At 40.8% G+C, this 26,071-nt stretch overlaps 1 protein-coding gene across 3 annotated transcripts in view; it reads right to left on the bottom strand.

Moving 5' to 3' along the window:
• Positions 1 to 120: 120 nt before the first annotated feature.
• The window catches only part of LOC124061069 (adhesion G-protein coupled receptor D2), an 82,440-nt gene continuing 56,489 nt past the window's right edge, over positions 121 to 26,071 (bottom strand). For all 3 annotated transcript variants that reach the window (XM_046392596.1, XM_046392598.1, XM_046392597.1), the window contains 2 exons: positions 16,634 to 16,716; positions 121 to 833 (listed from right to left, as the gene is read on the bottom strand). In XM_046392596.1, coding sequence (XP_046248552.1) covers positions 696 to 833; positions 16,634 to 16,716 — 221 coding nt within the window. In that variant the 3' untranslated portion in view covers positions 121 to 695. The remainder of the gene's footprint in view (positions 834 to 16,633; positions 16,717 to 26,071) is intronic.

Below are 26,071 nucleotides of genomic sequence, written 5' to 3'. Positions count from 1 at the left end.
CTGCTCTTCTTTTTCTTATAATTTTCAATGTCTTCTGTACTTTAATCGATAGACGACAGCAGAGTGACGGGAAACGCTGGGAGAGTTCAGGAACAGTGAAAGACGAAAAGGAGCCCTGAAAAAATTCAACTTCATCTTATTTTCTTCCATGCCATTCCGGCCTTTATTTGACAGCTTTGACAGAACAAGAGGACAGAGGACGGGGTGGGGAGTCGGGGGTGGCACGTGATAAAAATGTCCATCTGAATCAAACCAGAGACATCACAATCACATGATATGTGTCTCGCACTAATGGGTCACAAGTACGTCCCATTAGTCAGTTTGTGTCTCACACTTTACTGGACAAAATACAGTAATGCATTCACAAGCAAATGCACAGGAGGCCACGGAAGATAACACACAGTGAAAGACACAAATATATCAAATGCAAACAAACAAAAACCAAGGATCTTGTAAAAAAAAAAAAAAAGAAGTGGAATTTAACTTTAGATTAAGGTTTTACTTGAGGCATTTAGCTTATATGACTTATATGTTAAAATAAGTGTCAAAGGCAGTAAGAGTCCTAAATCACTGAAAATACCACCATTTGAACACAGATGTACCAAATATTCCTGCTTTTCTGCAAGGGTCATATGTGACAGAAAATTTAGAAGAAGAGCTATGATACCGTTATATAATCGCCGTCACCAGCCCAGTCAGTCAACGTAGACGAGGCCATAGCTTTTCTGAGGCGCGGGGCTGCGAGGGAAACAGGAGGCTGCAAACTCCAGCTCCATGGGAACGTGAAGACTGCAACCAGCAGGCGTGGAATCCACCTCAGAGGGAAGAGGCTCCTGGATGGGAGAATGTGAGTGGAGAGTGGCAAGTCAAATTAAGAAAAACATATTTACACAAGACCGAGGTCACAAAATATCCTGGTGGATGTGAGAGAAGACAGTTGCATATTACATATTAAACTGTTGTGTCTTCATATGTTTTACTGAAGCACCTTTTGTCACTGAATGACACTTTAATGTTCAGGTGCTGTTTATTTATGTCACCTTACTAGGATAAGATTGCTCGTGTGACATTGACCCTTAATAGCTTTGCCCTTTTACTACATTGTCTGATAAAGTCTGATGCGGCTAACTTTCGTCTTTGCTATCAAACTGCCTCGTTTTTGTTTTAAATCATGAATCGATAAAAGGGCAAAATGTTTCCAGAAATCATATATACACAACATTAGATGAGACTGATTGCTCAGATGTCAAACTATAGCAGCACAAAGCCACACTCACATTCTGTATGATCCAACCTGCAGCTCCCAGCAACATCCCCTCCCATCTCACAGGTACATTCATGTCTCCACTAGTTTTGTTTAATATCCAGTACATACAGTATAAAATGTACTTTTTCTGCCATTCTGAAATAAATGAGTCATTAAGAGGTTGCTTTTTCATGAGTGTAATAATATTGGGAGTGTAACAGCCTCTGCAGACTCGATCTGAGGGAATCGCAGTGCAGGAAAAACTGCTGACATTGTTCCTGTAATCCAATATACACGGCAGGCTTTTTACCTTTTCTACCAGAAAAGTAAAATCCAGGAGTGACAGCCAACAGATTTCTTAAGTAGAATAACTGTAATAACAAACATAACATTTGACGATCTATTCATTTTCATTTTTCACCTCTGAGTAAACGGTATGAGGAATCATTCGGCTGATAATGTAAGCGGTTTTCTCGTGCGGCAATAAGGATGCCGGCCACAGTCGCGTTAAGAGGCCGGCTCGATCCCCGGCGCGCAGCAATGCAATCCTCACTTGGAGCTTGGCTTGCAGTGCCTGGCCTCCTGTCTGTAAATGTGTTAAACCCGCTTTCACTCGCCATGAATTTGTATAAATAATGTATATACATTTATCCACAGACTCTAACAAGTGCAGCCTCAGGTGAAAATACTCAGAAATGCATGCTATGCGCATCCCCGAAGGTGGACATCAGCTCCAAACCGACCAACTCAAAAGAAAACCACACAGAGAGCAAAAAAAAGAAACAAACAAAAAAAAAAAGGCACAAATGAATAACTTGCCAAAAGCAACATAAATACACATTCACACAGCTTTTCTCTCTCTCTCTCTCTCTCTCTCTCTCTCACACACACACACACACAGATGCAGTGCTGTCAGTTTCTAAACAAGTTTTCCTTTCCATCACACAAACAGCCCCAAGTTGTGTCTGCCAGTGTTATGTGAAGCTTTTAAACTCTGGAACCACTTCACTCGTGTTTACCAAGATGTGCTTGTATGTTTCCCTGCATTGTCAAAGAGGAGGAGATTGAGGGCATATGAAAAGAAAAAAAAGAAAAAAAAAAAAACGCTTTTGGAAGTGTTCCAAGATTATAAGACAAGGTGCAACTGCACACTGGAAAAAGCCAGTTTGGTATTCAGTCCAGTTTCAGGCAGGACCCAAGGCCCAAGAGGTCTGACAAAAGCACAACTAGTCTGAATAAAATGGACACCTGCTCAGCGCCACATAGTGGCAAAACTTGTTTTTTCATCAGTAAGGACAGCCTACCACACCAATTAGCAACTATAATATTTGAACATCCTCCACATGAGATCTTAATTCTTTGCTTTTAAAACTTTTTCCAAGTCACCGCCACAAGTTTTAAATAAACACAAAGTACTGGATTCTGCACTCCGAGTAAGAGTGCATTGGCTCGCTAATTCTAGGTCATCAAATCGAGCGTAGGTTTCTGTATTCTCCCCTCAGTATGAGGCTGCTCTGTATTTCCACTGCTCAGCTAAGATGTTCCTTCACTTTGACAAGACCTTCCCTGAAAATTAATTTAAACATTATCACATAAAAGCAAAGCGCACGACCACAACTCCACCTCGACTGAGAAAATCAATTTGCGTGGAATACGGTCTGACCAACCCCCCTACAGTTACAGTACCAGCTATTACAGGCACAGCAAAAGCAATTTTCAGCATTGACAAAGTTTATGGCATAGCGTCCTAATATCAAATTTGATCATGTATCAGAATAGAAACAAAAATTATTGGGATACAATCAAAAACAACAACATATCACTGCTGAATAAAGCGGTTTAGTCCTCAGATTTTGAGTGTTAAAACCGATAGAGACTTACAGGCAAAGAACACGAAGGCTAAAGAGAAACAGCACAACTCTTCAGAGAGGCAATTAGCCAACTTTCTAATCACTTATACCAAACACAGACTGGGGGACCCATTGTTTGGCGGCCTGATGGACAAACTTTAAAAATGTAAAGATCAAATTAATAGGCGAGCATTGTTAATGGGAACACTCACTATTGTTATGCAAAAGCATCACTGCGGCATGCAAAACAAATACACTAAGGTTTGGAGATGGAATGGTTCGAAGGCCGCTGCCGTTTCATTTCAAAGCATGCATTATACATCACTGTGCATAAAGAGGAAGCCTACAGCATTATGATGTTTTTTTCCACGATGATTATCCTTTATTAGTCATTAAAAAGAGAGCGAGAGAGGGAGAAAAAATACAACTTTTAAGCACCTGAACCTCGCTGCCAGCATTCCATTAATTGCCTGCACAATGGGAAGAGCCTTTGGAGATTTTTCAATTTCAAAAAATGAGGAGCATGCATTCAGTCGTGCTCATGTTATACCGGCACTTAAATCCTACAGAGCTCACATAAAAAAAGGACTCAAGGTTGCATCCGATTGAAAGCCTCCAACTACAGCCACTTCAGAAATCCATTTAGCAAGCGGGGGGTTAGAACATCTAATTCAAACAGAGTCGCCCTGTTAAAATGGTTGCACCAATGTCTTTTTAAAACACACACTCAAACACACACACACACACTTTTTTTTTTAGACGCACACTTTCCTCCCGTGTTCGCTTGGCTCCATTGTAAGAAAAGATGAACCTGGCACATAGAGAGACAGCAAAACACAAAGAATTAATTTTGCCAGACCTCAGCCAAGTGGCGAAGGTGAATGCTTGACGGCACGTGGAATCTTGACCTTTTACTTCAAAAGGGTCAAAAAGAGAGCTCAGCGAGGAACACGGCGGAAAAAGAAGCCTTTGGCATCCGTAATAACACGACAACCTGAATGTCACGACACCGTTCATTAGCTGCAGAATGCTGGATAAAGAGAGTGTTTTCCCATGAAAATATTCAAAAAGAATAACTAACATTTTTGGAGTGATCTCAAAGCGAAGCAGAGAAAATAATAACAAACAATTCAATTAAACTAAGAAAGGGAGCGAAAATTGGGTATCTTCGGAGGTGTTTTATTGGTATTACAGCGCGAGCCACTACTTGCTATCACAAGTGACAGTTATTGTTCTTAATTTGTCAGTTCATTTGACAGCCCCTTGATAGTTGTTTATACTTATTGTAAAACTTGAACAGTGGCCAGCAATTCATCCACCACAGAAATGTCAGGATAAACTTTTGAAAGTTTCAGCGGTTTTGATCTTGTAGTTTTGCTCATGATCATCCTAAATAATGAATTACGCAGCTCTGCATTTGTTCATTCCTAAAGAAAAAAAAAATGCTTTTATAACTGCAGGAAACCTAAAATTCAACACTTTTTGGGGGGGGAAAACAAACAAACAAAAAGAAAAACTGCAGACTATTAGACAACAGCATTTGACTGTCTTGTACTCAGAAGTAAAGATGTTTGTGACAGGTGCTTTGTCAGAGAAAAAGAAGCTATAGGGAATCAAGACGCCCACACGCTGTCATTACTTGCTGATTTAGTTACTTCTCGGGAAGTTTCAGTGCTTGACTTTATACAAAGTCTTTTGAACAACAAAAGTAGAGAAGTTCATGACCTGAGCACAGTAGCCAAGAGAGCTTGATGCACAGCAACTTCAAAAAACGCAGAAAAACAAACACAATTTAAGAACAAAATGCTATCAATTTGCACGGCATTTAGGAAACAAGCTGCACATACACACAACCCAACCAAAATACACACAAACTGAAGTGTTTCCAGAGGACAGTAAAGTGCTGAAGAAGACTTGGACTCATGAGGTATTAACCCTAACACAAATCATTGTGGAGACCAGATTTATGCCCCCCAGACGTCAGGTAATTCCTCACGTTACGGCACGATCAGATTTGCATCTCAACGATGCAATTAATTCAAGCAAGCTGGTTTCTGAATCCACTGAAATACGTTTACTTTTTTAACATTTTTTTTTCCATTGCAGCGCTAAGATAATAAAGCAGCAAGTAGCAATTATCCAAGCAGACAGTAATCACTCTGCTTGTTTCTTATTTCTCTGACAAGACACACTGGAAAGCAAAGCATGTGTACGAACTGCCACATCGATGGCAGGTAGGATGTTTTGGGAACTGGGACTTAGTATCCCGAGACAAGGTGACTCAGTAACTGTGCCATGTAATATCTAATTACCAAAAAGCATCTTTGTCTAATTTTGTGGAGATATAGATGTTAACTGATTTTCCGTCGCTACACTGTATTTTGAAAAATAAAGTATCGTGAAGGACCTCTGAACTGATCACAGGTTGCAGCGAAGCAAACTTTTGGTACACATCAGTGGATGTGCTGGAAATTTTTTTTAGCTGTAGTTTTCTACAGTGAGACTGAAATTTTTTTTTTGAGTTTTGACTGCAATATTGATGAATCACAGCCCTTTTCACAGTCATGAGAAAACTTTATATAATGAATTAAACATGACTGTAGAACTTTTTTTCCTCTCAAATCACTGTTATGCTGTTTGTGTGTGATGAAGGCAGTAAATTGTGAGAGAAACCTGAACGTTTGAGGTGACTAGGAGTTAATAAAAAGAGAAGCTGTGTTCAAAATAGTGCAAAATCTGTCTTGACACAAATGGGTATAGCTTTTGCAGGGAGATTTGTCCAGATGAATCTATCCAAATAAAAAGAATTGTGTTTCTGAGACTTACTGATCAAACATTAAAGATCAAAACGTAAACTTTGTTGCTATAATAATCCTAACAGATACAACCTAATATCTAACTTTTCTCTTTAACAAAGCAAAATGTGGAAAAAAAAGTGAAAAGGCCATAACACTCCCTGTAACAGAAACTGATGGACATACAGTAAAACCAGTTAAATGTATATCCAGCAGCATATGAACTGAAGCTGGGTGGTGGCCTCAGATCCCATCCCGTAAAACCAGAATGTTTTTAATCTCACAGGACCACCAGCAGCCTTGAGCTCTGACCAACTGCAGGGGAGCTGAGGAACCAACACAGAACAGGACCATCACCAGTCATGCATACATACAGCACCTCACATGGCAGATACTCATGCATGATTTTTAACAGAAATAAAATTGAGCGAGCATACAGAAATATGCACTTAATGATGCCCCTGCCTCAAAAAAAAAAAAAAAATGCAGCAAATGGGTGGCCAGCACTCCTTTTACTGAAGACTGAATGCTTCCCATCAATGTCCTGTGCAATTATAACCAACCGCCTGAGCAGGTGATGAACAGCATTTGAAAGAAAGAAAGAAAAAAAAAAAACTCTTACAGACTGACCTTTGGATTTCTTATTAAACTGTCTTTACTGCTGTCTTTAACATCAGTATTTGTTTACAGTGATGAGCTTTTTGTTTCCTGTTTCTGTTTGCAAAGTGCTACGTTGCAAAACAAAAAAGTAATACATGTAAATCATAAATATCCTTGAGTGTAGTGTATTCCATACCTTCGACAAAACAAAAGCTTCAGCTTCAATTTGGCGTGCATCGTTGCGTCTCTGCTAATGCGTACATGTGTGTGTGTGTCCATAGATGGATTTAAGTATTTATGTTCGTGTCTCTGCACATACATCTGCAGCTCTGTCGGTAAGATCAATATCAAAACCCTTAAGAGGACTGAATCAAGCAGAAAGAAACTTTCCTTTCATCTTCCCTTCCTCCCATGTCTTCTTTCTTTCCTTCTCTCTTTCCGAACTTCACGGACAATTGCTGGCAGGCCTTCAGATTAAAACAGCTGCTCTCACATTGTCACTGTGATGGGAAACTTATTATTTAGTCTGCTGTCCCTCCTTTGGGACAGCAACAGTTTCTGGAAGCTACTGAGGACTCTTAAGAGGCTGGTTCATATGCCAGAGGCAGCAGTAACACTGTAATAGAGGCTCCTATAAATGAACATCACAGACTTAAACATAGCTATAAAAAATGAGAGGATGGGCCCCAGGGAAGATCTTTGGGGAACATCCCCTCAGCATCTGCTTGGAGCTGTGGCTCTGTTTTAGAAAGGCCAGGAGTTAAGTGGAACGGGGAATAGACTGCCTCTCATCACCTGGACTTCTGGCTTTGATGGTGTTGATCATGCTAGAACCGACAAGGACTCGATCCACTCATATCACTTATTTTGTGTTAAATTGTTAATCTTGTAACATATAATAAAATAAAGACTGCTGGTATTGCAGCTGATAGAGAAGCAGTTGCAAGTATTGATAATTGGTATTTATCATAGTGAGGTGTATGAACTGCACTGCAGACTGAAGTCTCAGTGTTGACAGGGACAATCAGAGTTTCAGAGAAACTGTCATATCCTCACTGGTGGTGCATTGTTATTTACTTTGCTAACTTTGGGTTAATAACATAACCCCGGTTCTCTGAGTAGGAGTGTATGTTGTAGGAAAAGGGCTGGTGGCCAAGGTCAAGAGGTTCTAGAGAGGGCATGAAAAGGGCGCTACGCGTAATTATAAACCAAAAATTATTCTTAAAAAAGAATTTTATCCATCTGATCAAGGCTCTACTGACAGTAACAACAATTTAAGAATTTCCAAATACAACTCTCAAAAATTATAATGCATAATAGATGGTACGGCATCACTGAATCGACCCCCAGGACATCAATGCAAGATTGACAGCAAGTAGGCGGCATTCTGGTAGAGCTCATGTTAACTGGCATTTGACAAGTTCTCTCTCTGGGAGTGTACCAGAGCCTAACAGTGCATATCAAACTCAGAGTCTAATGTGAGGTGAGTGATGTGGGGTGAGGTGAGACTGCGTGAAGCCTGAGGCTGAACACCAAAGCACAGGGCAGCATTCGGATCAATACTGGCTCAGCCGCAGATAGATGATGTTGGGGTGGTAGGCTGCAGAGAGATGGCGCTTCCTGATAGACCTGGGCTGGTCATTAATGTACACGCATGGTTTTCATAACAATACTAGCAGTCATTTTTGCATTCTGCCTTCATCATTCAGTTTCCTGCTTTCCTTCCGCGTTACACATTAGAAACGATTACATATGATCTTAAAAGTATTAAAAGTGATCATAAAAATATTTAATGAAAAACTAGTGGCTGGATAGCTAAAAAGCAACACCTGATTCGTTGAGAGATGTTGGATCACTTTGCAGCGGGTCTGGCAATAGGATCATATCACTTGCCATATCACTTGCAGATGTCTAATTTATTTCAGTGTTATTAAGAACATAACTTTTGAAGCAAAGGTGATTAATTGTCTATTCTTCGTGTCACAGCCACTCTTTGTGTCACTATCTGATATACAACCCTTCACTTATTTCCTGTGCACTCTAAAACCACTGTCAAAACGCAAGCATATATGTTAAAGTAATAAGAAACCTGCATCCAACAGTAAAATTCTTGCTCTGTAATACCACATGTACTTGACCAATATTTTAATCTTGTTGGGGGTAGGACCGACACACCCAGTGTAGCCAAATCAGAAACAGACATCCACAACTGATAAAAATGTCAGTTGAAATTTGTAAAAACTCATAAATAATGGACGCTCCAAGTAGGCAGGGGAGCATCTTCAATGAGCCCACAGTGCCGAGCATGCTTTCTCATCTCCAAACCGAGGAGCCCATCTTAATGACTGCGCCCGGAGACCTGGGGGTCTCCATCAGACACTCCACCCACACACCCACTACCACCACCTCAATTTTCGCCAACCCCACCACTGGACCCCCCCAAGCCTGTGCATGTGCCCAACCACCGCATATCGTACGGGAACATGAGCTCTTAAATTAAACATTCACAGCAGCGACCGCTGCCTGTTTTAGGCAAATCAGCAGAAAATGAAACAAACAGGGCACCTCAGGAAGATCCATGTGTGTGCAATTGAGACATTTTTTGAAGGAGACGGGGAGACGGGGGCTCTCTCTCAAGTCTGGAAAGCAGAAAACACAAATGTCATATCCTCTTTTTAGTGTTTTGTGGCTAAGATAGGCTGTTTTGCAGCTATTCGTTTTGGGCATGTTGGAAGGAGAAGTATAAGAGTGATTTATTTGTGGAAATATCTCTTTCTGGGTGCTGAGGGAGACAGAGGAAAGTGTTTGTGATTAGTTCATTTATATTGTTTCTTTTGGAGTAAACTAGAGAAGTAAAAAGATATTTTGTTCACTTAGGATGCTAAGGCTCCACAGCGTCCTACCTCATCAGGACTGGGGGTCACCTCTGAGGAAGGATGACGCTTAATGAGGTAGCGACCACTACCCCCTCTATTGACCTGAATTCAGACATAAACAGGAAATTGCCTACAGGAAGGAAGTCATATTTTTTACAGCTGTGCCCTGGACCAGGGCAGCATTGTGAACAAGATACATTTTCTATATACGTATGAGGTTTACTCAAGATGTCTGATGTCTGCAGTGAGCCATTCAGTATCACACACAACTTGAAGAATGACGAGGCAGGCAAAGTGAGGCTTGTGTTTGTGTTTCTGAAAGAAAACTGTGGTCACTGTCTTTTCCTGTGACCATTAAAAAGTCCTTTTCCTGCACCAGCCACAGATAAACCTTTTTGTCTCTTTGTTTTTGTTCTTGGATGAAGATCAAAGCACCAGGTCCAGACTCGGGGCTTGTGATCTGTCAGGGCGCAGGGATTTATATGGCACTTACATCCTACAATCATCACATCTGCAAGTCACAGCGATAAATCAGATTGGAAGGCTGCACAACATTACACACACACACACACACATACATATATATATATGTGTGTGTGTGTACACTATGGCTGTAAGGGACCAGGTTCTAGTTTGGAAGCAAAGGTGTTTTGTATTGTTAAAAGATAAAAATACAGTTGTTCTGATGGAGTCTTGAGCCTCTCCTCTCTGTTATTGATGAGTTATTTGACTCATCTGAGAGACACAGCCCACAGGAGCATGCACACTTTTTACACACACAGATGAAGGAGCTTGATCAATTTCTCTGTCTGCCAAAAGGTTGGCTGAAGTTAACTGAGAGGCGGAGGATGAGAATGGTGGTGGTGGGGGCAGTCCAGAGCCCTACAGGAAGTGATTTAATGTCCAAAAAGACATGCGCTTGTTTTTGCTCTGTCTCTTTCCTGTTGTGTTCTGATAGCGACTTCCTCTCCCCAGTGGGGATGGATACGGGTGTCATCCGTCCATCCATCCCACTCACCCCCACCCACACCTCACGGAAATATCATTCTGCCAAGCAATCACTGAAAAAACTGTGTGTATGTTTGTAGCTGGACAGGTGGAGGAGGGGCACTTGTGGTCACACTGTACATTTTAGGCATTTACTGGATGCTTTCATAAACTTGTGATGAGTTATTGTGAATGCCCAGTTAAGAGGTTCAATTTTTGATACCACTGAATACTGAGTACATAAATCTTTAAGGACAGCTCAGCTCAGCTCAATTGCTCAAGCCCATGAACCCACTTCAGATGGGGTGTGTGCTTTAGCTTAGTTGCTATAGCATCTTCCAGAGACTTGGGTTACAAGTCCAGCTTCTTCAGATCATTTTGCTGTGAGCCTCGAGAAATGTTTTGTGGACTGAGAACCTTCTGACTTTCCAAAGGCATGGCGGGGAGCAGATAATCACTGAATTTTCATTAGGAGGAGGCATTACAATCATCTTTGCAACTTTGTGTCCACTGGCATCTACATTCAACTGAATGTGTGTGAGCGAATCAACATGAACCTGCGTGTGCACTGTGTTTGGGCCTGGGGAGTCAGAGGGCTCAACCCCAGCCATGGTAACACCGGGATGATCTCTTCCTGTCTGCCTCAGTATCTCTGCGACCAACTCCCTTCCTTTCCGCTAAAACACACAGAAACACAGGCGCACGCATACACACAAACACGTTTGTGTTACCACGGGCATCTCCTCTTGAAGACATTCTCTCTCTCTCGCCCTCTGTCTGTCCCTAACCCTTATCCAAACCTTGTTCTAACCCCACCGACTAGTCTAGTTGCATCCGTTTTTTTTTCTTCCAGGGATTACATGAATACAAATATAATGTAATTCAGTATAAACACAGTCCACAAAATAAACATAGAGGTGTTGCAAGTCCTTTGTTAAGAGCCCTTCAAAGGTACATCTGGCAGGTTCATACTTTCCCATTAGTGGGGCACCATACCCAGAAATTATGGAAGAACAACTCACTCATGGAAGTTCTAACTTTCTGATTAAAAGGTATTTATATAAATATGAACAGTTTGGTTCAACAATCGATCAATAATTTGTTGTCTGAACAACTGATGTGCTTAATTTTAGAAATATAGCTGAAGATGTGTCAGCCTTCATAGCCGTTGTGTATCGTGGACATTTTAAAAAGATTTTGGGCTGTTGTAATGATCTTCTCTCTATTCCCTCTAGGAATATGAATCTGATTCAGCCAGAAAGTCTTGGTGCTGAGGAGACTGAATCATGTGAACAAAAATTGACAGCAGTCTCTCAAATCATTAGGTCACAAGGTCAACAAAATCAGACTGAATCACGCGGATATTTTACTTTGGCTGAAAACTAAAATGAGGTGACATGTTTGACAAAAGACACGTTATCATCTATTTCTATCATCGTCTTACCCATCATCTCTGCCTTTAGCTTTCTGTCACATTCTGTCATAGATTAGATATAGAGTTTAGCTAGCCTTTCCTGTATAGAGAAATCACTTAACGTGTATGTTACCGGCTTTCTGTGCTGTTTCCACCAGTGACCAAAGCGCCTCATGCAACAATGCTCATCTGCTCTCTTCTCCGTTGAGTTATTTACTGCTCCAACCTCCATCCCCTTAGTCATTCACCCCATGCACACATAGATGCATATGTGTGCATATATTCACCTACAAATGGAGGAAATAAGCTCAGTGCTGACCGTGTCTGCTAAGGATGTGAGGTGCAGTGATGGCACATTAACGATAGGACCCATGACAGCAGTACCCATCGGCCTCACCGGACAAAGCATCCAGCCAGTTTTTAATTCAATGAGGATTGTTTGAGTGAAACAATGGCCCTGTGCCCCGCTGAGGGTTATCAAAGGGTGAGAAAGGTGAGTCTGTCAATGGTAGTTGGCCGTTGTTTTTGTATTTTAAGCCACGGAAGATCGTGTGGGTTTGATGGGGTCGTGAATCAGAAATATCGCTATGGTGCAGTGACATCCGCTGTTTTTCAGGTAACTAACAAAAAAGGCTGACAATGAGTGGAATGGAACGGAAATAATACCAAACATGCCCATTATGGCACCATAAAGATTATTTGGAGGCACACATGTTTACATTCTGAAACATTTTCTAGCCTTTGTTCTGAAAGGCTTTGACACATCCTACAATGAATACGAAAAGTATTACAGGGGAGTGTGCTAAAAGCTCAAGCTTGTGAGTGCTGTTTGTAACATTATATTAACTTCACAAGCAGCACAAGCTCATTATTAACCAGAAATTAAGTAAGTACCAGCTGGAAGCATTGGCTTTGCTATTAAACCACTCAGTTCAGTCATTTATAAAAGATTTTATAAAAGATAAAAGATCCTTTTTGTTCAATTTAAATCTTTGGTTTTCATAAAAGATTTCACCAGTAAACATTTCACCAAAATGAAAACATCTTTTACAGTCACACAATACAATATCTGTAAAATATGGGCTATGTAATGTTAAAGGTAAATATAATAGAATTCTGGGTGATCTCGAAGTACGATTTGTAAGATTTTATATCGGTCTATACATACACTAGATAGAGGGCAATGCTGCTATGTGGCCTGTGTGTGTGTGTGTGTTTTCACTTTAGCATTTGCATTCCTCACAGCCCATTTGGACTATGCTAATGGAGTCTACTCATGCAGAGCAGCAGGTCTTAATGAAAAACCTTTGGCTGGTGATCAGTGCTATTGATCAGTCTGAGCCCCTGCTTTAAGCAGGGCTAATTGATCAATCACCACTGGTTGCTTCGGATTAATGGAACATGACTGGTGCCCCCCCAAAGACATACCCACCTCTCTGAGTATGTATGTGTGTGTGAGCGAGAGTCATAAACATATTATACTGTGCATATATCTATATATATATATCTATATATATATATATCTATATATATATATGTGAGAGAGCTAAATACTAAATTACTCCTCTCAAGGGATTAAAAATACACAAAGGACTCTCACTCTCAACATTTCACCATAAATGCACCATAATCTCTTTGGTGCTTACAGAAGAGCATATTTTCTTCATAGGGAAGTGTATAACAGTGTTTTAAAAACAATGTTGAAAATTTTATCATAGTTATTGTAAAAGCTTGTTTTTTTTGGGGGGGGGGAGTCATTTTGTTCATTTGTGAAGATATTGTAGATTTTTCAGTAAAATCTGCTGTAACTTTTACAACAGAATCAGTTGAACGAGACTGCTACTGCAACCCATGTACGGGTTGATGTTTTAATATTCCTTTCACTTTGTGTCACTTTGTCACCTCATTCTCTTGTGTAATTGCAATCCTACAGCATTTTTCATTCTGGAAAAAATAGAATACAAATGTAATCAGGTTTGGCATGAAAAATGATTAAAAGTATCAGATTTCAGCTGAAAATTGCATCAGTTTAAACCTGGCTTATATTTTATGTCTATTCCAGTCCCATAAGTGACAGACATGACACCGACGGTCCCCCAGCCAGGAAGGACTGCAGCACACAAGCTAAAACACACACACACGCTCCTAACCCTCCTACTGAGTGACTGACAGGCTGGCTGGCCAGTGGGGACTCAGCGGAAGCTTCACGTCTGTATGTATGTTTGAGGGCATGTGAAGGTTCCAGCTGGCCCGTCATGGGACTCCCAATCGCGTGTGAATGGTACTCAGAGGGAGCTGTGGCTAACTGGTCTGATACCAAAACACTCAACAGGCTGGAAAAGGTCAACTGGGGTGAGTACAGCAAGGCAAAACCAGGAATACACTTTTTCTGTGTTATGCAACAGACCTCAAGAGCCTATGGATTCTTTAAAGATGGCGTTTCATTTCAAAAAAGCAATTCAATAAATATTATATAATTATAATTTCACTGGGTTCAAAAGCAGATTCATTTGAAGGATGAAAATTTAAGCTGAGAACATAAGCTAAAGTATGTCAACTTTGCATAAGGCACAAACTACCTCACAACAATGCAGCAACACATCATTAATGAAGCACGGCTGGAAACGTTTGCCGCACTTACTAAAACCTTGTCTTAGATTGCAACTGGATGGCTCAAACCTGTCAAGGGAAAGTCTCTCATGGCCACAGCCAACCAGGACAGAGTCTCTGACCCCTGCTTGAGCCGAAACAAAAGGACCGCCCCGACAACACGCACACCATCTCCACCTCGTATCATTCAGTTCGCCTTGACCAACTAACCAACCACACATAAACACTCACACCCTCCTATCCTTTGTCTGACGTGCACATTTTGCAGAATGAGTCCCACACTTCCACCCAATAACCTCTGATGTGAACTTAATTGTGTATACTCTGGTATTGAGTTTCGGACCATGCCAGGGTCCTGCAGTGCTCAAAGAGAAACAGACGGTGAGAACTTGACAATGAGAGAGAGAGAGAGTAGAAGAGAGAGAGAGGGAGAGAGAGACATGGACCACCCAGTGGCTGTGAAGAAAAACAAAGCTGGGTGGAGAGCAAAGTCAGCTTCGATCACATCAAGAGCGGGACGGTTGGAAATTGTTGTGTGGTAGCAGTTTGCCAAGAGCGAAAAAGACAGAAAGAAAGAAAAACGAAATGCTGAAAAAGTCATTCAACCTCAAAGCAACAAATGCTAAATCTGCTGTTTTCCTAAGAAAAAAATCTGTAATTTTCAATTGAAATTAATTTATTGCCATTTTTTTCTTAGCATGGCTAAAAATTCTTAATTCTCAGCCATGCAAAGATATTCATAAAGTCTTAATGAGAAGTTGGGCATCTCTTCTAAAACCACAGTTTTATCACCTTGAATGACGATAATGGGTGAACTATAAAATATTAACATTTAACCACAGGTGTCCATCTTTTTCCAGCATTGTAGTCATCATGCAGAATAATGAATTTTTACTGCTTTATGATACAGAACACTGTGTCATAAAACAGTTAGCATACAGCAGGAAGCATACAAACAAGATTGAAGACCACTGGACTGAAGGTTTTTAGAGGTAGGCTTATGGCCTGCTTTGAATCACTAGATCAACTGGAAAAATCTCAAAACTGATTAAATAACCACTCGTGCCCTTGATCTGTGTACTTCACCTCTTACTGTATCAAACTGAGGTACAAAAGATGCTCAAAAATAAGATAAAAAAAGGCAAAGCAAATGTAATTTATACAAGGTGCTCCCTCTTACTATTCCCATCCCACATTATTAGTACAAGAATATGTAGAGTATATGATATATAAGTATATATGGTTTGCATATGGCTTATTCATTATCAACATTATTTAACTTCTGAAATTTTCTACAGTTTGGAATATAAACAACTTATATTAAACATAATTTTAGCATAAAATAAAGTAAGATTGTAAGGTGAGATGTGGTGATGTGGTTCTAATGCTGGCCACCAGAGGGACGGGGATATGCAGAGAGTCTGATCAGGGAGTTGGAGGCTTCATTTACTTCAGTGGAAAGGCAGTCAAGCATAGCGGGGGGGGGGGGGGGGGGGGGCAGAGAGAGAGAGAGTAAACGCCATGTAAGTAGTTTTGGTTTACATAAATGATCATTTAAGGAATCACTTGCAATTTGTGGAAAAATGATTTGATTGCTTTATAACTGAAAAGCAGCTAATCTTTCAACAGCAATTACTACAAAATAATTTCAACAGAATTCATATTAATCAACAATATAAAATTCAAATGAAACCAGCCTAAAAATGACTAGAATACATAGCGTGAATGATTTTTTTACGAGTTTCATAGCCTGGTCGTCACTGTGTAGCAGGAAATGCAGGAAAAAGAGAGAAGGGCAAAATTCACATTTTATTTTACTTAACAGCAAGTATTAGGAAGTGTAGGGCTACATATTTTAAGTTTTTTTTACTGAGAGTATATACCTCTTTAAGGATAAAATTTTTGTTTTAATACAAAGTTTTATCATATTTTATTATTCATTTATTCCAGCATTAATGGGATGAAGAATTAATAAGTATTTTTTATATAAATTGTGAAAATTAAGCTTAATCAGACTGAACCGACTCAAACTGAAGTGGACCAACAGACCTGCTGCTGTTGAACGTGTTAACCCCACGGAGTAATCACTCAGCCATGGACTTCAGTCTGTTTTTGTCCTAAGGTCAAAGATCAAATGCCGCTGTTGACCCCCCTGAACAGCCCTGTTACCCAAAGCTCAACACACCCTGCTGTGTGTGTGTGTGTGTGTGTGTGTGTGTGTGTGTGTGTGTGTGTGTGTGTGAGGAGTCGCTTACCTTGCTGTGAAGATGAGTGCCTTTGGAAGTTTGGCTCAAGGGGCTTTCTAGTCTCTCTGGAACACAAGGAATGGACAGCTGACCTGAAGACAGACAGTCACGCGCATACACACATACATACACACACACACACACACACACACATGCACAGTTAGGTCTGCAAATGAAAGTATCTGAATATACACACACACACACACAAGGACACGTGCTCGGAGCAAGTCAGTGAGCAGGGGTATCGTACAGTCATGTTGCAATGAATAATAACATAAAAGACCATTATTTACATATTTGAAGTTAATAGGACATGACAGAATTTCATGCATATTTTACAAACCAAACATTACCCTGAAAAATCCTAACACAACACGGTGGGTGTGATTTTTCTGTTTCACCTCTGTACTGAATAATTATATAGACACCATCCAAGAGCAACATTCAACAGAGTCTTACTGATTCATTTGCGTGTGCCCCCACAAAAACATGTATGTAACTTCAGAATCATAAAAATGAACCAAACCATATCATTACAATGTTGAATTTTAATATCCAGGAAGTGGGAAAATGAAGAACATTCTAGTTTTAGCAATAGCAGTTCAAACTCTGTCGTTCTTCTTCTTCTGTGGTGTATAAACACAATCAACAGTTCAAAATACAAGGTTAGATAATCCTACCAATAACTGTGTATACAGATGCCAGTCCCTTCAAATTGCATTAATGGAGCAAAACTCTTTCAATAACCAACAAAGTTATTTTAGTCTCCATGTTAACTGTGAGTCAAGTTGAATGCAATAAAAATGATCCAAGGATTTTTCCCCTCTATGTGACCTCTAAGATGCACTTATCTGAACCAATTATAGAAGGAAACAAGACAGAATTACAAAGGATGGCCCAAAGGTGGAGGATTACAAACCGGAGCCAATTAAAGCGGAACGCAAAGACGGCAAGACAAGCGTGGCTAATGATACCATATTCATCAACTTCTGAGTCACTCTTTTCACATCTCAGGCACTTAGCAGACGCTCTCATGTGGATTGTCTTATAATGACTGAGCAGGTACTGGAAGGGTTGTTCAAGGACACTCCAAAAGGTCAGATGACTGCTGATGAACAACAGGATTACTGCTTGGATCCAATGGGACGATGTCTGTAATCACAATGCCACCTATCACACAGTCAATGGAAAAACACTTTCTGTACAACACTTGCATCATCTCATATTCATGCTCAACCAATGTACAGATCAAAAACTGTTAACAAAATCCAACATCCAGCCTTAACTAGGTTAGCGTGAGGCACAGCTATAGCTAAGAACTTCGATGTACTAAGGCGACTTACAGAAAGTTATTCACAGTGGACATGAAGATATTGCTGACTGCTCATTTCGCCGGTTTGTACGAGATTACAGGGTGCAAATTTTGACACAAATTCTACCAAGTTCAAAGGATTCAAAAGACACATTCTTGCTTGACTTGCCAGTGAATTATCAATGAAAATGATCTGAAAATTCTGGCAAGCTCACTAAGCAAGATTTGCAACCTAACCAGCAACTGTTTACAACAGAAGCAGGATTGTGAGATTCACTTTCGTGTTGGCTTGACAGTAGATTCAGGCGATGTCATTAGGCAGTGAATGCTATTAAATGATAAACTCAAAATTAGAACGAGATCATAATCATGTAAATTTGTTATATCTAGTTTAATTACAGTCAGTCAATTTAGAGGTGATTAAACTGTTGACTGCAGGATTTTCTGATCTGTCTGGCACAGCTTGGTAATGTCCAACGAAGGCTCTAACTGATATGGTTTAACTGCTTTTTTAAAATAAATTCACTAGAGCAACACCAGGCCTACATAAACAGGCTAATGATTTAGGAACTACATTGAAGTTGGGGTATTTTCACATGTTTTAGAGAGAAACTTGGTCTTTGTATTCTTTGTGTCCCTTGTAGTCCAACAATATGTATGTACGTCAAAACCTGAAAGTTACATCCATAGATATGTGGATACAATCTCTGTAGGTATATCATTGTCATGATCCACTACATCTGCCAGTCTACCTGCCTGTCTCTCTCCTCTCGTTCACTGCCTGTCATGCCTGCTCCCCATCAGGCCCCCTGTGTCTGGATTAATCTCCCTGGTTGACTGCTGATCTGAAGGTGGGTCGGCCGCCATCCACCAACACCAAAACTAATTTCACTGTGTCACTGCATGACGCCCCCGCCCACCATCCCCAATGACACCCACACATGCACACACATTGCAAAATATCTTCATCTGTCTCTGTCTCATCTACATGGACGAGGGCAGGAGGGCGGGTGACTAGTCCGAAGGAGAAAGGTCAGCGCATTGAAGGAGTTCATCATTCTGAAGTGTCAGAGTGGCTCTTTAGGAGAGCAGATGAAGGGAACAGGAAGGAGGAGAGAAAGGGAGGGAGGCAGTAACAGAGAAACGGTGGGGGGTGGGGGTGAGGGGTCTGTTTTGTATTTGTCTGGTTAACAGCCAAAAGTTCGCCACGGCCTGCGGAGTTGGCACCCACTGTGTGCAAATCAATCAAATCATCGTACAGTTTGTGTTAAATCACGTGTTGTCTTTGATTGTATCTTAATTATGAGAAACCTACACACACTCACATACACACATCATATTCAAGCTATGAATGGTCATTTGGTAGCTGAAAAACACACCAGAGGGGTTTGTTGAAACACCAGAAGCTGGTAGTCAAACACACATGCACACATTCGGTCATTCCAAAATGAATTCACCGCACTCGCCGGCGTCTGGCATGAGGTAAACAGCTTTTAATAGCATCAAACCCACTGCAGTTTGTTTGGGACCATCTGTCCAGTCTATTGTGTTTCTCTGTTGTGACTCTTTGGAAGCCCATTGGATGACAGCTGATGTATGGGTTCTTACAAAGTCCTCGGCCAGGCCCTCGGGATCCTGCCACGCTGTTTTCTCCCCATCTACTATCTGTTTCTTCTTCTTTTGCTTCTGTTTCGTCTTTCTATTATTCACATCCATTTCCTGCTTCACAGAGAATTTTTAAGATCACAGTGTTACGGTCTGCATCTTCCAGGGGTGCTATGCCAGTTTATTGTGTGCAGGAGTAGGGGTAAGGGAAGAGGAAATTGTGGACATACATGTGTGTCCGTGTTCAGGGGGCAGACTGAGGACAAGCACCAAAGGAAGTGCTTATAAACTGTGCTTTTAGAGGCTAGTCCAGGGTAAGAATTTTGTGCAAAAACATAAAAAACATTTTGTTTCTGGAGAGTAGCTTTTGGTTGACCTTTTCACCTCAATAGCACAGATATTTCAACATTAGAAGAAAGGCATATTAATGCACTTTCCCATTAGCTTGTGGCTGACCTTGTGACCACGCAAGTGCAATGACCCCACACAAATGAGACCATTTTCTAAGCTGGTTGCCGAAACTGTATTGTTCCACTATTATATTGTGATTTTATCCAGTTTCTTTTTGGAACAAATAAAAATTGAAATGCATTTCAGAGGTATGAGAAGATCCAGTGAGTCTACAATCTGTTAACTAGCAAAATAAATGAATAAAATATGTACGTTTATGAGCGAATTTTCTGCAGTAGACATTTGGGAAAATTGTGCATCAGCAGTTGACAAGTATTAAGTATTAATTAATTTCAGGGTTAATTCAGGACACAGTGAGTGCAACTGGACAAAAGGTAGAACTCAATTACAGGGTAACTTCTACAATACCTTTTCTAGACTACAGAATTTCTTTCATCTATATATATATATATATATAAAAATACGTGAATATGGGGTGTTTTTAAGAGGTGAAGGGTACACTGGGGTTGAAAGGTGTAGGGGTGAATGCTGGGCTCAGGAAGTTTTCACTCCTTTCTTCCCAGGTTGCCCCTGGCCTCTCCAAATTCCAGTCAAAGGCTGAAAGAAGCCAGATACAGAGCAGGATAATCACTACCTAATAAGAGCTTATATTGAAAGCAGGCTGGCGCTCAAACACTACAATCTTGAAAGCCATGCGCATACACACACACACACACACACACACATATATATAAAAACACTCTTACACAGGGGTAGTTGAATACATATGCATTCACATAGTTAGGGCAGGTGTAATTATGGTGCAGGATGACACACTTTAAAAAGAAACATATCACTCACACTCTGTACACATGTGCACGAGCGTTGAGTACAGAAAACAAAATGTTCACGTGCACACATAAACACACAGACAGCCACATCAGATCATTTTTCCTCCCTCTGACTTTGGTCCTCTACCACCATCCTAGAAAAATGCTAGCATATGGAAAAAGATATCAATAATTTCATGATATACCAATTATCAATTTAGGAAAAGACAGAACAGGATCGCCTATGGTTCTGTGTATGCTTGGCTTCTGTTTTAGAGTGATCCTTTAGAAGAATATGTGGATAAACACGGAAACTGAAGTCCTATCCACACTTTGGGATTCTAAATGAAGCCAAAGGTGAACCAAAAACACTTCTCATGAGTCCAGTTGTTTCAAACATCTACAGTAGATTAGTTTTTCACATAACAGTTGTGATAAAAGCTTTATTTTTTCTGTTTGGTCTTCTTTAAGTATTGCATTAAAGTGCACCTCGTAAACAAACCACCTCAACAAAAAAAACTGCGATATGAAAAGTTTTCAACCTCAAAACTCCACTCGGGACTTGAGAGCAAAGACTTGGTCCCACCTCTGTTGTGGAGCATTTAAGGAAATATTAGACTGTGCTGAGGCATCAGGCAACAGTGATGGAGATACTCTGACTGTAGGCTGCTGCTCAAGTTTAAACATTCTTTAAATTAGTTCAGCAGTATGATGGAAAATTGAAAAAACACTTTGCCTTCAATCTTGAATGATAAATTACTTTATTTAATTTGTACATTGCTTTACATTCTTTCCTCCTTATTGTCACTAATGTAGTTCACTGTTGTGCTTCTCTTCTACACTTTCTCTTTTTTTCACCTTTCTATCCGCTCTCTGCTATGACTTCTTGAATTACGAGGGCAGATGAGCTGGTGGTGCAGGGAGGAGTGTGGCGATGACAGAAACTAACTGTGATACATGATTGTTAGTTTTTGTTATTTCTGAAAACTGCAAAAACATGAAAAGCAACAACAACTTCTTTTTTCTGTTTTCCTGTCTCTATTATAACTGTGCACACTTCTGTTTGTAAAAGGGGTCCATTCTTGCAATAACACGATTGGCTCTCTAGTCCCAGGTGAAGCAGTTGGACGTCACAAGCATGACAACAGGGTGCTGCGCTTCTTCTTCTGCTTTCTGTGTTTATTGACTGATCACAAACCAACTTTAAAGGTGCATACCACTACCTACTATAACACACTGTGTAGACACTTCGTATATTAACGAAAGCAATTTGGCTTCGTATTATTGACTCTATTTAAAAACCCTCCTATAAAGACAAAAATATAGCATATGACTCCCATTAGCAAAATGTATATGGAACACATGCAAGCCCCTACTGTAACACACATGAAAGAATTCCTATCATTACAACTATATATCCATAATCCATCCATCCTTTCACACACACCACAACCATTAGTCCAAACGTACACATCCCCCCTGTGGCAGAGCACACCTAGAGCCCTGCTGTTACACGATCAGCAGCATCAAAAGGAGAATCTATATTCTCCCCTCTGCCTTTTTTCATTTCAGTGACTATGAGGATGAGGAGCAGCAGCAGCAGCAGCTGCAGCCCCGCTCCCTGCTCATGCTCAGCCGGGGGAAGGCAGTAGGTTTAGCAGGCGAGGCAGATTTATGGTGCTGGAGGTGACCTCTGGGGCCGTAACACGGTGATGGGTGAGTGGCTCTCAACAGTAAGCTACTGGCACTTGACAAAGTGCCCGAAGCAGAATGAATTTACTTCTCTTTTCCTCAATCATCAAGCAGCCACTGCCCTGACCCCCATCCTGACTGCTATAACAAGATCTCCCATCTCACAAGGGCCTGAAAAATTTACTGTCACATCTACTTTTCAATGAGCTCAAGTGAGCACTTCTTTCACCTTCAGCGGAGCAGGTGCCGGCGTGGAGGAGGGCTAACTTGCCCCAGTGTGTGTTTGCGTGTGTGTTCTGTGTGGGATGTGTGTATGTGAGTGAGTGTAAAAGACAGAGTGAGTGAGAGAGTGAGAGAGAGAAATTTGCATGTATACACGTGTGCACAAGTCCACCCCCTCACAGATCTTCAAAAACAAACTCAAAAACTTACAAGATCACAGAAATAAGGACATACAGCATCGTAATCTTTCTGATGTTTGCACACAAACACACACACACACAGTGAGAATTAGGTTGCCAGGGAGGGACACAAAGGGCACTGCTATACTGATGTCAGTAGACACCTCTACCACTTATATTAGAAGTCAATCTACCTTATCACATCTCTTACTTACACACACACACACACCAGGCATTATGAAGTCTGTGTGTTTGCCAGCTTTCATCGGCTTGATGGAAGTAGAGTAGGACTTAATGATCCCAGTATTTTTTTATATGCAGACGATAAATCTTGGTGCACACAAATTCAAATTTCACCTTTCTTGCACTCTAGTTGTTGAGATGATGGAAACGTGGATGTGACAGACAGCAAAGTAGACCAAACCAAAGCTATACATTAGTGTTTTGAATACAAGAGCAGATAGTTGCTAATTATAGTGTTTGAAAAGCGCTGTGTAATGAAAACTAATAACATGAATTTCTTTTCTCAGATTTTGTTTCAGTTTTGTTTGGTCAGTTGTAATTCATAATCTGACAGTCAAATTCTCCACTGTATTTATTGTGTCATGTCAATGACCAGAAAAGAAAACAATGTGCAGGAAAATACTTAAGCTTACATATACTTGGAGTTCAGGAAAGTAGAAACAGATCTGGATATCACCAGATCACTGACCATCAGTGTAGAACAGTGTAGACCATGTTTAAAAATGTTTGGGAAAAACGAAAAATGTAGGCTATTCTCTTACCAAATAAGAAGCTATTAAAACATTCAGTCTTGTCTTTTGTCCCCTCAAACAGACACACTGACTTACCAGGAACAGGAAGAATATCTGCTTTCATGTATTTAAGAGGCTACTGCATCACATTATCCACGTATATTATAGTTACAGTGCCAATCAATACACTGTATATCAGACAAAGGAGTTGGTTATACCAACATTCCATTTTGTCAACTTCACCCTTTTAAACGCCATAACTAATTCAACCTGTTTTCTTTTACGAGCCGCTCTTTTGCCCATTCTCACCCACTGAGATAATATTATCATGATGAGCCAATAAAAATCAATGATTAAACATGTGTAATTTTCCAGAGACGATGTATTAAAATTTATTGTCTCTCTCTCTCTCTCTAGCGAGCCATCACATCAGCCCTGGAGCGGCAGACACTCTGTGGGTTACAACTGAAAATAAAGAAGGGCATTAAAAGCTATTCAATAAGCCACTGTAAAATTGATCAGGCTATAAAAGCTGCTACCCGCCTCCCCGACCTCCCTCACCCCCCCACATCTACTCCAAACAGGGGAATGTGGCTGCGGAGGCGTAGAAAGAGTACCAGAGGATGGAAACAGACAAAAAAAAAAAAAGGAGAGAGCTGGAGGATAGAGAGACAGAAAAATGAAAAGGGAAGAGAGAGACTGAAGCTGAGAGAGGAGGGATTTCTTTTTGAGAGGAGAGAAATAAGAAAAGTGAGACAACAGTCAGTGAGGGGAGAGTGATAAAAAGTTAGATAAAACAGAGGAGCTGGGATTTCTTTGCCAACACAGCAATGACATAGCATGTTTAGCATAGCATTTTACTATTGTATTATACATGTAGCGGACATGTGTACTCATGGGTAAGAAATAAAGTATGCAATACACACTCTAATGCATCACTCAGTGCAGTAATTTCCAATAATCTTTTTTCTCAATTCTTTTTCCAGTTTTTATCATCTGTGATTAAAAAAAAGGACCTGCCAGTGGCTTAGAACTGGTATCTGAGTGCTGCACAACGGCTGCCTAATGCTAATAGTGCTTAGGTTGGGTTAATATAAAAAAATAAATAAAAAATGGTAATTCTTAAAAAATGGTTCTAATTTAAACTATTATATTACCCCAGCACTGTAGAAATACACCTGCACCTATTGTTCGCCCACCCTCAACAGGACTGCCTCACCCAATGCGACATGTCTGTCACTAGAAACATCGCCCAATGAAGTCAAAGGAAAATTAACCTATAAAGTAACGATTTTCATCTCACCAACCTCTTCTATAAAATAATCAGCTGTGGCCAACACCTCAGGTCACTGAAAAACAAAGATACGCACATTTTGTCACCAACTGAATATACGTAATCAGTAAGACCAGAAAACTACAAAAATGGGGAACTTAGTGCAGGTTAGCCCACGTACATTTATTGTCTGATAATCTATATGGACAGTATGCCACGTGGACCTTTCTACTGCTGTTGAAAAGGAATTACAACAAATGAGAAAATTCCAGTGGCAAAGAGCAGTGCTGTTGGCTGAGTCAGTGGCTCAGCAAACTGCGTTTTTCTTTTAACTTTCAATTCTCCTAAGCATCCGTGCTTCACAGCCCCTTGGGCTATTGCCTTTCTCAATCTGTCCCTGGAGAGGCAGGAGTTATGGTCCCTGTCGATTGAGGAGAAAGGGATGTTATTCCCCTGTCACCCCCTGGTCGCGCCGCCATCCTCCCTGCCCTGATCTACGGCCCGACACCCCCCTTACCCCCTTCCTTTTCCCACTTTGCTTCGTCGTAAGCTGCAGGCAAAGTCGTTGCCATGGGCTGTTGAGATGAGGACGATGGAAAAATGCTCTGGGGGGAAGGGGGGGTGGAGGCGCTGATATTGGTTTAGAGGTGCTGCACGATGGTAGTAGTGGTTAATGCTTTAGTACTGTGTTAAGACACAAAAAAGGTGCGTTCACACGTCTGTGTGTATAAAAATACATACTGAGCATGCAGGAGAAGAGTGGAAGGGCAAAATCTGCTTATGTGTTTGTGCATAAAAAAAATATTGTACAGTGCAGTTTTACACAAAGCATATTTACTAAGACAGAGTGCAGTGTCCCCTTTTGGCTGGAGAGAGGGTTAATGATGTGGGGTGGGGGTAAACTGTGAGACAGTCTGGCCCAGGGGAGCTGACCTGCCCCCAGACACTAGCATGTTCTTGAGTGACACGGTTGATAGAGGAGCAGTGACAGGGTTAAACATGAAAGGCAGTTAGCTGACGGTTGCGTGGGAGATCACAAGTGTGGTGGTTGCTCCCTCTGTATCACAGGAGACCATGCAGGTTTGGTTTCATGTTGGGTTGTTGACTGCTACAACTGAACTGCATCAGCCCAACATTCTTCAGATATATTGTGCATATCTTTAAAAACGTGGCACATTTTGAGTTCATC

The sequence above is a fragment of the Scatophagus argus genome, chromosome 6 (genome assembly GCF_020382885.2).
Source record: "Scatophagus argus isolate fScaArg1 chromosome 6, fScaArg1.pri, whole genome shotgun sequence".
Classification (NCBI taxonomy): domain Eukaryota; kingdom Metazoa; phylum Chordata; class Actinopteri; family Scatophagidae; genus Scatophagus; species Scatophagus argus.
Note: the sequence above shows the minus strand (reverse complement) of the source record. Positions and strands in the feature narration are given on the sequence as shown.